Source organism: Mixophyes fleayi, chromosome 11 (genome assembly GCF_038048845.1).
Source record: "Mixophyes fleayi isolate aMixFle1 chromosome 11, aMixFle1.hap1, whole genome shotgun sequence".
Lineage (NCBI taxonomy): Eukaryota > Metazoa > Chordata > Amphibia > Anura > Limnodynastidae > Mixophyes > Mixophyes fleayi.
This window is the reverse complement of record NC_134412.1, coordinates 81,183,814-81,197,925: the sequence shown is the minus strand read 5'-3', so window position 1 is coordinate 81,197,925 and position 14,112 is coordinate 81,183,814. Positions and strand designations below refer to the sequence as shown.

Here is a 14,112-nt window from a genome sequence, read left to right as displayed (position 1 = left end):
TTGGCCATCTACGTTTGATGTTGTTGGTCAGATCACACGCGTCACGTTGATCTTTACTAATTCGATGAAGATTGAATGATCGTATCATTAGTTTTAAAGTGGCAACTGATACTTAAAGACTTCCATTTTGTCCCACACAGTAAATACTAAAGAAATATATTGTAGCATTTTATGCATTAACATCTATTTATTTATTTTTATTTTAAACTAATTAATTCAGAGTCTTCATTAGCTTTCCAAAAATAATGTGGGTCATCTTTATTTAGTGCTTCTGTTTCACACACAGAATATTCTCATTAAAACAGATTACGTGATGGCCTATATGTACACTTGGTGCGTGAAGAGGAGAGTGATAACTTGAAGCGTGGTCGTATATATTACCAATGAACTGAGGTTGTAGTATAGAGGGCAAATGAGTCATTTACATCTTCTTTCATTTCCAAAATTAGATTTTTGGATTTACCATTAGTAATATGTTATGGCCAAGTTAAGGGAAAAATAATAATGTGTGGATGGGATAGTCCACTGTGACCATGATAAATCCCATTAATGTTAGCCCCGTAAGGGAAGTGGTATCTCTCCCTATCATTTCTTTTATATGTAATGAAAGCTGAAAGGAAATCGCAGTAAGTACTCTCTGATCTGCCTTTGGAACCCTATCCCCTGCTCGGTAGTGGAATATTTATTACAGTGCATTAAGCCATTCATAATAGCGGGCTGAACATTAAAAACAAAAATGTTATGTCATTTCATTAATGTTTTAGGTATCTGGGCCAGAAAGCCGCTTCCTAAAGGAAAGAAGTTTGGACCTTTTGTTGGCGAGAAGAAGAAGCGTTCTCAAGTGAAGAACAATGTCTACATGTGGGAGGTAAGACCGCTTTCGGTTTGTTTCGTGTGACCACGTCTTTGGCACAGATAGGAACACATGGACAATGCTACCATCGTTTCACCAAGACAAGCGTCTGCATTTTGGTCTCCTTGTAATCAGGGGTGGACCTAGACTTTATTTTTAGGGGGGGGGGGGGGGGCGATTTAGCATAGTCACGGCTCCCTTCATTCTGATTGCCTGGTCTCGGTTGACCACACCCCTGGTTCTGATTGACCCCGCCCCCTTCGGTCGGGTCTTGGCAAATTAAAATTTATGCTTGTGCTGCTAGTGGGGCGATCCGCCACTGCTTGTGATGTCACTGATAACGTACATTTATGACGTTTATCGTTTCCTGTTGAACGCTTAATGTGTGATCACAGTGAGGTGGGTAATCCGCTAAGTAATAAAATGATGAAGATGACCTTGATACTGCACTTTGTGGCACATATTACACTGGGGACTTTCTGCCAAATGAGCGTATTAATGTCTTCTTAGTGTCACTACATGAATAGAAATCTGTGATGAATTAAAAACTATTGTTGTAGTGTTGGTTTACCTCTTAAACTAACTGTCCATCTTTCTACCTCCTTCTTTATCCCACTACCTTAATTAAGAGATATTCCCTTTAACGTCACAACTGGTCCTTTTCTTTAAAAGGATCCATCACAAAATTTACAATTTGGATGTTGGTTCCTATAATCCCTTCAGTCTGGTTTACGGTCTTATTGAATATCACCATCTGGAGCGGCTCATTGTGGGATCTAACTTTGTAAAAACAGTATCTCCTTTTTATTCCTGGTTCCAAGAGGGGATTTTTATAATCCTTTCAGCATTGAAAATTTCATAGGAAGTTGTCATCAGTCTTTTTTTTGCTTTGCTTTTATAACTGTCATACGACATGTTGTATGTTTGTTGGATAGAAGGATGAGGTTTGCAGTCCTTTCTCTCCTCCATAGGATATTTAGTCCCTAGAAATTTATTTGTGGCTCTCGTCCAGTCCCACGTCTCGGCAGTAAATGGATCTCCTCTTCAAATGTATTCATCTCTATAGGAACCACTGACGTTTTCTTTAAATGCTGGCCTGACCAAAATACTACAAGCCGCGTTCTAGTCTGGCCAGCGGATAAAAGAAACGTTACACGGTGCTGTTCAAATGGGGATCTCTGAAGGGACCCAGGCAGTCTGCAGTCTCCGCGTTCCAACTGCAATTTAACGCCCGTTAACTGCACCTGGATGGAAACCGTTATATTTCTTGTGAATGCATCTCCTTATTGAACACTGATACATTCTGGTACAGCACTGTGTATTCTGTCCTGTAGTAAACAAGCTGCTGCTACACGCCTAAAGAGGAGGAGTTTGTTTTAAAAAAAAAATAAAAAAAATTTAAGTCAATTTACCTGTTTGTTGAAAATAGTTAAACCTTTTTTGCTATCAAGTCTTTATTTCTGTTTTTATTGCAATTTATGACAAAAGAAATAGAGTGCGTACCACTATGAGATAAAATATCACGGCAGCTCTCGGTCAAGAACCTTATAATGATTTTGACTGAAATACTATCTTCTGTATGATTTCCACCTTCATTCACACCCCAACTTTCAGTACAATAAAAATTAGGTGACTGGTTGTTCTCTGGTCATTTGCTAAATTAATGATGCTCCAAAGACATTTAGACCTTTATTATCATCATCATCATCATCATCATCATCACCATTTATTTATATAGCGCCACTGATTCCGCAGAGCTGTACAGAGAACTCGCTCACATCAGTCCCTGCCCCATTGGAGCTTACAGTCTAAATTCCCTAACATGCACAGAGAGAGAGAGAGAAAAAGAGACTAGGGTTTGATAGCAGCCAATTAACCTACTAGTATGTTTTTGGAGTGTGGGAGGAAACCGGAGCACCCGGAGGAAACCCACGCAAACACAGGGAGAACATACAAACTCTACACAGATAAGGCCATGGTCGGAAATCGAACTCATGACCCCAGTGCTGTGAGGCAGAGGTGCTAACCACTGAGCCACCGTTTAGTGGGGTCACATTTTTATCGAGGCTTTAGGCTTTTTTATGTATTTTGAAAATGTGTGTGTGTGTGTATATATATATATATATATATATATATATATATATATATATATATATATATATATATATATATATATATATATATATATAAGACTGTATTAGAAATGTGTAGCTAAGTAAAGGAAAAGCCTACTCAGGCTGTAGTCATTGGTTTGGTGCATTATAATATGGAGATGGAGATTATATTCTTTGATCGCTATGAGAGAATTTACAGCAAATTAGAAATGTGCCAAATTCTGGAAAAGAAGCCATTGTTTCACTCTTCTCATCATGACCTAGGGACTGCGTTATCATTCGGCGGTCTATCACTGCTGTAGAAGTTCTGCATGCACAGTGCGTGTCGTATAGAGGACAAATAAGTCATTTACACCATCTTTCATTTCCAAAAATTAAATCCTCACACATACAGACATCATTTGATTTTCAGATTTACCTCCAGGAATTCACAGTATGAATTCTTATTTCTGACACAAGGTCATGTTAAAGCCTCAAATGTAATTTGTACTTTTAACATCCAGAATGGAAGTGCTCGCAGATAAATGTCTGATATAAAATAGGACACCTAATACAGAGAGAGCCTTGGAACAGTATCCCGCAGACACAAAGTTCACACGGTTTCTGGTCCTTAATTAGGAGCTGTCCTTTGTTGCAGTCTCTTTGCAGATCAAACAGAATACAACTGGAGGTATTAGTATTCAGTATGGGTTTGTCAGTTAGATTCTATGTATAATGTTATATTTTTCCTTCCCAAGGCTGAATTCCATTAAATTCCTAAAGTACAATATTTCTGCTTCACTTTTTTTTTATTAAAGAAAATGTATCACAATTACTAAACGTGTTCTATTTAATTAGTATGTTATTACAATAAAACTTGTCTAGTGGAAGTATCTAAGTAAAAAGTGCGCTAGTATAAAACCAGTGACAATAAGGTACTACCATCTTGGATGACACTGGAGAAATGTTCAAAACCGCTTAGAAAAATATTTGTCTCAATCTGCAGAATTTTGAATAAGTCTCCTGCAAAATGTACTCTTAATTGTTCCGCACAAAACGCCGTCCACCTAGATGTCTTATTGGTGATGTTCTGCATCATCGCTCACGTGGAACGTGCTATAAATGCTCTGTCACACTAACTGCTGCTTTCAGAAGGCATTTGTGTAATGAACCTGGCCCTTTGTCTAGAGGTGCCCCTTGTCTAGAGGTGCCCCTTGTCTAGAGGTGCCCCTTGTCCTTGGAAGTGGCATTAGAGATCGGAGAGGCAGTTTCGCTTGCTCAGGATGGGCCAATGTGTGATGCCATGTTTGTCTGCACTGGAATTCATGGGTTTTTACATATGTGACAAATTGTTGTCCAAATTTGAGCCAGGAAATTGGTCTTGTACCGTCGGCTGTGTTATCACCCAGTTGGAACCGCAGGTGGATACCTGAAGGCTTAATCAACCGAGTTGTGCGTCTTCTGTTCCTGAATCTCAAGGTTCTACAACCGAATGATTTTCATCTTGAATTAGATGCCACATAAGTTCTCCATGGTTTGCTGTTGCTTATTTAATCTTCACATTCAGTCTCTTTGTCGCCACCAGCTTTGAAATTTTGATACATGATGCCCCTTCTTTTTTTTACCTAAGATACCAAAACATTTGTCCATTCTCATCACTACCGCAGCCTCCTACTTATCTGTTCCCCACAACCATCTAGCCACGCTTTAATACATGATACTGCCGCTGCAAGACTGATCTATCCTTCTTGCTGCTGCACCACCAAATCCCTATATCCAGATCTCAAATCCATTTACTCCAGAATCCAATTAAAATTGCTAGTCCTCACCTACAAAGCCCTCAACACCACCCCTTCATACATCTCAAAACTCCTCTCGAAATTCTCTCCCTCACACCCTCTTGTATCCGACCTGTGTTTCATCTCACCGTCTCTCGTAACCACTGCTAACTCCCGACTACCAGACTTCACCCATGCTGCTCCCCACTTAAGGAGTACCCACTAGATCTTATCCTACTCCCACCTATACTACTAACACTGCTACAATCACACAACTATCCCAACCTCCACACTGAGCCACGCTCGCTCGTCTTGTCTCAGCTGTGCACTTTTCCCACTAGATTGTAAGATCTGCCCTCTGTTTTTCACATCTGCATTTTTTTTGTCTACCGTGTATGTACCAGTCTTATGCACGCTCTGTTTCCCCACTGTCCTGTGGAGCACTGTGTCACCTTAAAACAACCTATGATGGAGAGCTCCATTTCAACGTATGCAATGGTAATTTCTTGTATGTAACATTTAACAGGCACGAGGATAGATAAGTAAGAGCAGATCTTGCATGCAGCAATAAAATAAAGGGTATACTGTACACTATATAAACAATATAGTTGGTATAAACCCATACTATAATAGTGTATATAAAGCAGCCTTTACTAATGAATTTGCAGACGAACACTAGCGCTAAATTCATAAAGCCTGTGCATTGTAAAATTGTAGCAATATTCATGCAGAAAAATTGAGACCATGCTATTAATTCCATTAATATTTAATCTTCCCTGCCCCAGTCAACTAAGATTTAATTTATATAACTATTACTTGACTCAGATTTATCAACCAGAACTATTAAATGAAATCCTAAGGCTAGCTGATTCATCATTGCCTTTATCATCACTGGCAGCAGGTATTGCAAGAGTAATGTATCATTATCTCACCAGGTAGAATTGTATTGAGCAGGGGCACATGTAACATCTCTGTATGTTACAGCAACAAGGGAGGATGTCTGTTTTTGGGATATTGAATTGGGAGAATTATTGCCACCACAACACAAAGGCAACAGACTTGGGAGACTTGGAAAATTGTGGCGTTATTGATGGTGAGGGAGATGTGAGGGGAGGTCGTGACTCTGGGAGGAGGGCAGATGATTTGTTCTGTTTGGGGCATGTTGAGTGTTAGGTAGTGTTGGAACATCGATGTAGAGATAGCAGAGAAACCGTTGGCTACACGAGATGGTACGGAAGGGGAGAGATCAGGGAAGGAGATGTATATTTGGGTGTTGTCAGCGTGGAGATGATACCGGAGGACTGAATGAGTGAATTAGTTCCCCAAGAGATGAGTTGAACAGTGGAAAAAGTAGAGGGACATGAACAGAGCCTTGTGGGACCCCAACAAATAGTGGGAGTGGAGGGGAGGATGTGCCAGAGGTAGTGACACTAAAGGAGTGGTTCAGTGGGTATGAAGTGAATCGGGAAAGAACTGTGTTGCCAAAACCAATGGAGCGTAAGGTTGTGTAGGAGAAGAGGGAGATCAACAACGTCCAAAGCAGAAGAGGTATCCAGGAGAATGAGAATGGAGAAACTGCCAATTCTCTGCGCTTTGCTGTCATTGTTTTTAAAACAGCAATTTTATTAAAGACAAGACGCAATGGGCTTTGCTTTTAATACATTTGCCATTTTAAAAAATGAAAGCAATATAGTTAAATATTAGTAAATATACCTCTAGACTTTGCAATAAGTAGATCATTGATCACTTTTGTGAGAGCAGTTTCTGTGGAATGTTCGGGGCAGAAGCCTAATACAGAGAGTAGAGAATTGAGTGAGAGGAGAGAAAGCGACAATGGTAGTTGTACACAAGTCGCTGAAGTAGTTTGGAGGCAGTGGCGGATCCAGGGGGGGGGGGGGGGGGCGATCGCCCCCCCCCTAGCAGACACTTGCTGCCGACGGCTGCACAGTATGTGCAGGTCCGTCCAGCCGTGACAGGCAGGGAGAGTGTGCTGCCCCGCTGCTCTGACTGTTTAAAACACAATCAGAGCAGCCGGGCAGCACACTGTCCCTGCCTGTCACGGCTGGACGGACCTGCACATAGTGTGCAGCCGTCAGCAGCCTAAGATGTTAGAAAGGGGCGGGGCCTAAATCGCCTCCCCCTATCTTGCCCCGGGTACAGCATTTTTCTAGATCCGCCCCTGTTTGGAGGCAAAGTGGAGAAATGGGGCGGTAGTTGGAGAGCGAGAGGCTGGGTGGAGAGATGGTCACTCTTTAGAATTGGTGAGATGAGTGCATTTTAAAAGAAGGATGGAAATGTGCCAGTGGAGAGAGACCGGTTGAGGAGGTAGAGGTGGGCTTGCAAAAAAAGTTAAGGATCAAATATGGTTTGAAGCTTTAAGGCATAAATATGCCATACAAATCTATTTCTGAGAAAGCACAGCTTCTTCACATTAGCAACAAAAGAACATGTGTTACTTTTTTGATCAGTTGTTTCTGCTGGGGGCCGCTGAATTTGTGTTAACAGGAACACAACATTGAGGGTATTCTATCTTTTCCCTGCAATATTGTAACACACCACCGATGCACAAGTCAGCTTCTTCCACAGAACTTGTGTGGTACATTTTAGCTTGAATATTTTCCTCCTCATATATCTCATCAAGGCTAGATAGATATAGTTGTGGTGTAGCTATGTCGAGGATGTACTATAATTTCTGAACGCTGTATACATGCTGTCTGAGAATGAGAATCAGTAAGTGCTACCTGACAGAGTAATTGTCACATACAGTATCTATGTTAGGGCTACCCACTCCTCTCAAGTATGGGCTTAAAATAAATAGATACCAGTAGTATTTTTTTATGGTACATACAACATATAATACCAAATAAATTGTATGAATTTCAGCTGCTGTACTCTGGAACTGTGCCTAGGCTGTCGACAGACACCTTTATTATAAGATTGTGTAACAGCATTACTTAGTCCAACAGGACAGAGCAATTCTCAGTGATCAGATGGTGTGTTAGCTGCAGTCGCCATTGGACAATAGAAATGAATAGCCAGTACTAGTAATATTACTTCTGGTATGCCAAATCAAGATCAATTCAATTGTAACATTTTCAGCTACTGTATTTATTAGTCTTGCAATGCTTTGCTAGTCCTATCTTTATTCCAAATACTTCCCCCCCAACAACACCACAGAGCAGAATTAACTGACCATCGTCCCAGCTCATTTTACATATTATAAATTATGCAAAATTCAAATTTGCAAAAGCAGAAATGTACTGTTGAAATTTTGCACCTTCGTGAAACAGCCTGTTCCACTGCAAGGCTCAATCTGTCTTTTAAATTTCGATTAAACTTTGCGCATTTCTAGATGACGCCATCTAGTGCCTTTTTATGAGCCAATTTCTAACTGTGCTGCATTGTAACGTAGTAACATGGTTAGCGGAGTGCAGTTGGATTGCAAGATTGCATCCTTACTTTGTAAGGCGCTAGATTGAGCGGTCTGTCTGAATTAGTATTGCTTTATCTGTATATGTAAGCGAACTGCAAATTACAAAGCACCTCTAAAGTGGGTCCTAGCGTATATAAATAAACAATCTCTTCCATGGAATACCTTGCTTTTTCCTAGATTTATGGGCATTTGATTAATTTAAAGAATGAAGCGCTCACATGCTTACAGTGTTATCTTTTTGTTTTCTGCCTGTTCCTGCTATTTTGACTTCAGAAAGTCCCTAATTTTTTTTAGGGACATCCTCTCACTTAAGAAGAAGAGACCGATTCAGCGGCTGTTCTAATATGTCGAATATTTTAGCTAATTATTTGGCGAAAACACAAAAGGAATTTCCTTTTGGTGAAAGTTTACTTATGACGAGCTTACTAAATCTACCACATAGATTGCAATTTGGTTAGGTGACTCCACAGCTAATATAGCAGGATGATCTGATTAGTGATTATAATAAGTGTGAGCATTTTGTAGCTAATACTATGATTACAGAAATGGGGCTGAAATATGCTTTACATACTGACATACTGCCTAAATGGGTTAACTGATTAGATACATTTATTGATTTCAAATGAAAGATTTCACTGAATGTTACTGATGTTGCTTTTTTCCATTTTGTTTTTATTGCATTAATTCAACTCGTTATGGGGCCCTTTTTATTAATTGCCGCGTCCCCCCCACCCCGTTAAGTGTCATCCCTTCTCGCAATGATAAGGGATGATGCAACGTGGCCATTTCTTAAAAACAATCATACAAGAAGAGCGCATCCGATAGGCTGTCCTGGTGATGAATTTCCATAACGAACTCCTCTGTGTTCAGACCTGGGGGTAAATGTATCAAGCTGAGTGTTCTCCGGCAGGTTTGAAAAGTGGAGATGTTGTCTATAGCAACCAATCAGATTCTATCTATAATTTTGTAGAATGTACTAAACAAATGATAGCTAGAATCAGATTGGCTTTTTACACCCGTCGGAAAACTCTCAGCTTGATACATTTACCCCCCGGAGTCTTTACCGCACATGGGGAGAGGATAAAGTCTGACGATCCCTCTCCTGCGATGCTCTCTCCATAGGGTAGAACGACTAATGCCATCTGCAGCTTATTAAGTTGGCCCAGTCCACAGTCCCTATTGAAAATTACGGGAACTGCAGTTTAATGTGATACTTGGCCTACTGCAGACCGTATCTGTATATCCTGCATTAGGCTTTTGTTGGATAAGTGTGTTGCTTTAAAATGCCTAAAGCATACTAAAAAAAGACATTGCCACATGGTTTATGACTAAATAAATATGCCCTTATGTGGCCTTAATATTCTGTGTTGTTGTTGTTAAATGCCAGAGGTTAATTTGCCCAACTGATGAAATGAGCTTGAAATGTTGAATCCAGTTTAACCACATTAAAGATGTGTGTTGTAGTGTGTGCACTTACTGTATATGAACTTGTTACCTGGGGTCTGTGGATACTATAATACATATATCATCCATGTGGGGGGACTAGGGGTGGAAGTGTTGGTATACTGAGAAAGCACATGGAGAACGGACTTATCTGCTAGGCTGCAGCCAGGTGTGGTGGTGACGGTAGCACAATGCTGTGGTCCTGCGCTTTTGGATGATGCCAAAATCCTGGTGAGTACATTTACAATGAGGTGGCATCTTTCTGATATACAGGGAATGGTGGAGATTGGCTGCGTCCTCAGTCGGTCAGTGCAATCTCACTAGTTCCTTTGTCCTTCTGATTTAGACTTGAATTATCACCTGGATTCTGCTAAGCTCTACTTACTTTTTCATTAGTGCAGAGACGAAAGCAGAATGTTATTCTATACTGAGGGGCACTGGAGCTAGATAGATTGTGCTGCACAATTTAGGAGGAGAGGCGACAGTGGTGATGAATTACCGAGGGAAGGGGTATCAACAACATCTGTTGTCCGTTGAGTCTACTAAGTTTTTATCAATGAGAGAAGCATTATAGAAGTCGCCGCCAGGCTGACGACTGTATTAGTTACAAAATAGTGATATCTCCAGCCTGTGTGATGGCTCCAGCTGTTGTTGGTATGGTGTTGGGGAGTTGTAGGCTTTACTAGAGCGATACAGCAGGTGACGTGGAGCAGAACATTGCCTGGCTAGTGTTGCTAAATACGGACAGCTGCTTTGCAGTAAAACCACTTTGTCAATACTTGGCCTCTTGCACTGAAACACGAACGCTAAGTGCCTTCATGTGTATTTAAAGATTTCTCTTATATCCTCTGTGTTCTCCCATTTAATCTATACTCCTAAAAGATGATTTCTCATTAAGCAAAAGGTGCAGCCATACACTATAATGCATAATTAAAGAAAAAGATAGCCACATTGTTTGGGATGACCTCCACACCCACTTACCATCAGCTAGATTCTCTGCACAAAAGTACATTAAGATGTGTTATTTCTGACATGCTTTTTATTATACCATCTTTGCTATAAATCCAGTTTCCTTCTGTGTTTTAAGATGGTATTATAAAGAGGGGAGGATTGTACTTTGCAGACTCACTGGAGGTAATTTACGAAGCACACCACAAAATGCCTTGGATTTGCCCTGGTGCACCTGGGCGGTCCGCCCAAGGTGCCTGTGTACCTTCACAAACTGGTTTCACGTAAAGTACACCTAGGGGTATATTTACTAAACTACAGGTTTGAAAAAGTGGAGGTGTTGCCTATAGCAACCAATGAAATTCTAGCTGTCATTTTGTAGAATGCACTAAATAAATGACAGCTAGAATCTGATTGGTTGCTATAGGCAACATCTACACTTTTCCAAACCTGCAGTTTAGTAAATCTAGCCCCTAGTATTCATAGAGGCGTTAAAGTCTCCAGAGGCGCGCGTCTAAAGGTTACATCAAAGTCAGAGCTCCTACCTCTCTACTAGTACCCCTTTCATTAGAATAAACTCTACTTGCTTTAGCCTTGTTGATGGTCTTAATACGGAATGTGAGGGAACATCACGGCTGTCCTCAATACATGTGGAAACTGTGTGTGGTAAACTGGAGTTGGTTGGAGTGAGCCTTGATCTGCTCTTCTCCACTGAAGTGCAATATGGAGTTGCAAAACCAGTTTCATTTAAAGTAAAAGATGAGATTCAAAGGCCGCCAGCTCCGAGCTGATGCAAAACTGTCCTTAATGGAAATGTCTGTGCGTCCTTCTTCCTGGCAAATAATGGCAACAAAAATGTCCTTTCTGTAATCTCACTCCACAAACGGAAATCTAATTTCTCCAAGGGTCCACCAAATGAGACCCATCGGTGCAGCTGCGTCGGACTTCAATAGAAACGCCTTAACTCTGACCAAACTTCTGCTCCTCTGCAAACCCGCGCGCCGAAAATCTAGATACATTGGCACATATCTAGGGGCACAACAAGTGGACGATTTGTGCTTCGTAAATGGCCTTCACTGTATCCGTTGCATTTCAGTCATTGCTCGGTAGTAATTTGTGTATAATTCTGTCTTTCTGTGTAAGTCAGATTACTCAGAAGAAATACAGAATGGTGTACGGACTTGTATGTCCATTTTCATATAAGAAAGCCAGTGTTTACATTGTATTTTACATGGAGTAAACTGGTGTAGGTCCAAGAATAATTGTTAGAGCATCCACAGCAAGGTGTAGTCAGGAGTTGGATAATGGTTCTCTCCTATGATTGCTGAAAGGGACATTTATGGTATGAATGAGAAAAAGAAAAAAACTTTTTTTGTATTAAAAGACCATGCACCATCTAGTTCCTCTTCTTTCTTTTTCTAGTTTGTTAATACCACTCTGGAGATATGGTCTACAGAAATGAACGCAGTACTCCAGATGTGGCCTAACTAGAGCTCTTTAAGGTGGAATCCTTATCTTTCTCTACCTACTGGTAATATCCCTATCTATACAATCCAGTGCCGCTACCTTCACCCATTGCCTGGCTGCATTGCTTGCTTATGTTCAAGTCTTTTTCAGATAATCTTTTAATAATTATTATGTATTATGATTGTTTTGAGTTTTTTTCCAAAACCACTGTATATGCATGGTTCCAGAAGGAAACTGGAGAACCCGAATTGGAGGATTGGGGCTTAATACCAGACATATCGCTTCTTTGTCTAAAGGACTGGTGAATGGTGATATCATCCAAACACACGTATATACTAAGGGCTAGATTTACTAAGCTGCAGGTTTGAAAAAGTGGGGATGTTGCCTATAGCAACCAATCAGATTCTAGCTTTCATTTATTTAGTACATTCTACAGAATGACAGCTAGAATCTGATTGGTTGCCATAGGCAACATCCCCACTTTCTCAAACCCGCAGCTTAGTAAATCTAGCCCTAAGTGTTTTTCAAGAGGATATACACATAAATTTTAAATAAAGATAATAAATAAAAACTTCCCTTTGCTTTTTATTAAACAAAAACAATTAATAGAGGCTGTATAATGGGCAGATCAGATCAAGTCACTCTCTAGGAAAATATTCCTGAGGCTAACAGTGCTTATGTGGGCGCATGGGTAGATTTAAAGTGTACAGGGGGAGTAGAACATTTGCACCACATGGCACTTAAAAGCCATACCCCTTTGCACTTCAACCGTACTAGCATGCATCTTGGAGCCCTTCTTAAATGATATGTTGTGCAAAGCCCTGGAGACCACGAAGTTGTACAATCCCAATTCACCAGTATACAGTCAAGCATCCATTTGACTAGTATACATGGCGGACCAATATACATCCAGATCCCATTTAAAAATGACATTGACAAGTAACCAGTGTATTTGTTAATAATTCATTGAATTCAACTGTAGATTACAATAAGGGGAAGCAGCCAGCGCAGCCAATGGCAGAATTAGCCACCGATTTTGTAGAAACTTAATATAAAAAAGTGCCCAGAGCCATGGCCTCCTCAAACCCAATGGTGTTTAGTGGTTGCCTGTGGAATTACTGTGCTGGAAGGGGCCTAAGATCATTCGTACAGATGAGGCATATGTTTCTGTATTTTATAGACTTTATTACATTGTTTTGTAATTTTGTTTTACATTGGTAAGGATTGCTTTTTGATATGTATTGTGTGCTTGTGCCACTTTGAAGCTGCCATCTGCACAATTATTAAACCCATGCTAAATGTTATCACCAGCTCCTGAAAGTCCGACAAACAGAACTGCTCTGTACTTTTATGTGTTACAGCAAACGCTCAACAATGTACTATTGTGTTTTAGGTGTATTACCCCAATCTGGGCTGGATGTGCGTTGATGCAACAGATCCACAGAAAGCCAACTGGTTGCGTTATGTAAACTGGGCTCGCTCGGCAAAGGAACAGAATCTCTGCCCTCTAGAGATCAACAGGGCTATATACTATAAGACATTGAAGGTATGGTGTGAACATTTTATTTTTGATATTGTATTACTAATTAATATCTGATCGCTTGCTCGGAATGCACGTTGATCACCTGTCGCTTTGGTAATTTGGGGAATAGATTGAGTCACAGCCTGCTTAGGATTCTTAACACAGGATTGAACAATACTTGTTTTAACTTTTATATGTACAGGGAATTTCCATATAGTGTTATGTACGTCTAGTCGCTATTCAATGAAGATTTTCCACTTCAAATAGTGTGGTTCCAACTCACAATCCGGTTTAAAAGCAAAAAGTAGCAGAGTAACAATTCAATAAAATAAGTACAGCCGATTACATACGCAGGCGCCCTGGATCCAGCAAACTGTCATTCAGTCCTGAAGTCTGTGGTCAAAAAGACTGAATGTTGGCCCCAGAGCTCCTGCTGGTGTTACATTGAAAACAGTAGAGTTGGCATGCTTCCATAGGTTCAGGCTTCAGGACAGTCCAGTGTAATGCAGGTCATTGGCCAGTTCAAACGATGCCCTCCAAGGGTGGGGGTCAGCTCTCCACCAGATGCATACTAA

At 40.5% G+C, this 14,112-nt stretch overlaps 1 protein-coding gene across 2 annotated transcripts in view; it reads left to right on the top strand.

Annotated features, from left to right (window-relative positions):
- Positions 1–14,112, top strand: part of PRDM2 (PR/SET domain 2) — an 84,230-nt gene that overhangs the window by 22,094 nt on the left and 48,024 nt on the right. For both annotated transcript variants that reach the window (XM_075189924.1, XM_075189925.1), the window contains 2 exons: positions 765–868; positions 13,409–13,561. In XM_075189924.1, coding sequence (XP_075046025.1) covers positions 765–868; positions 13,409–13,561 — 257 coding nt within the window. The remainder of the gene's footprint in view (positions 1–764; positions 869–13,408; positions 13,562–14,112) is intronic.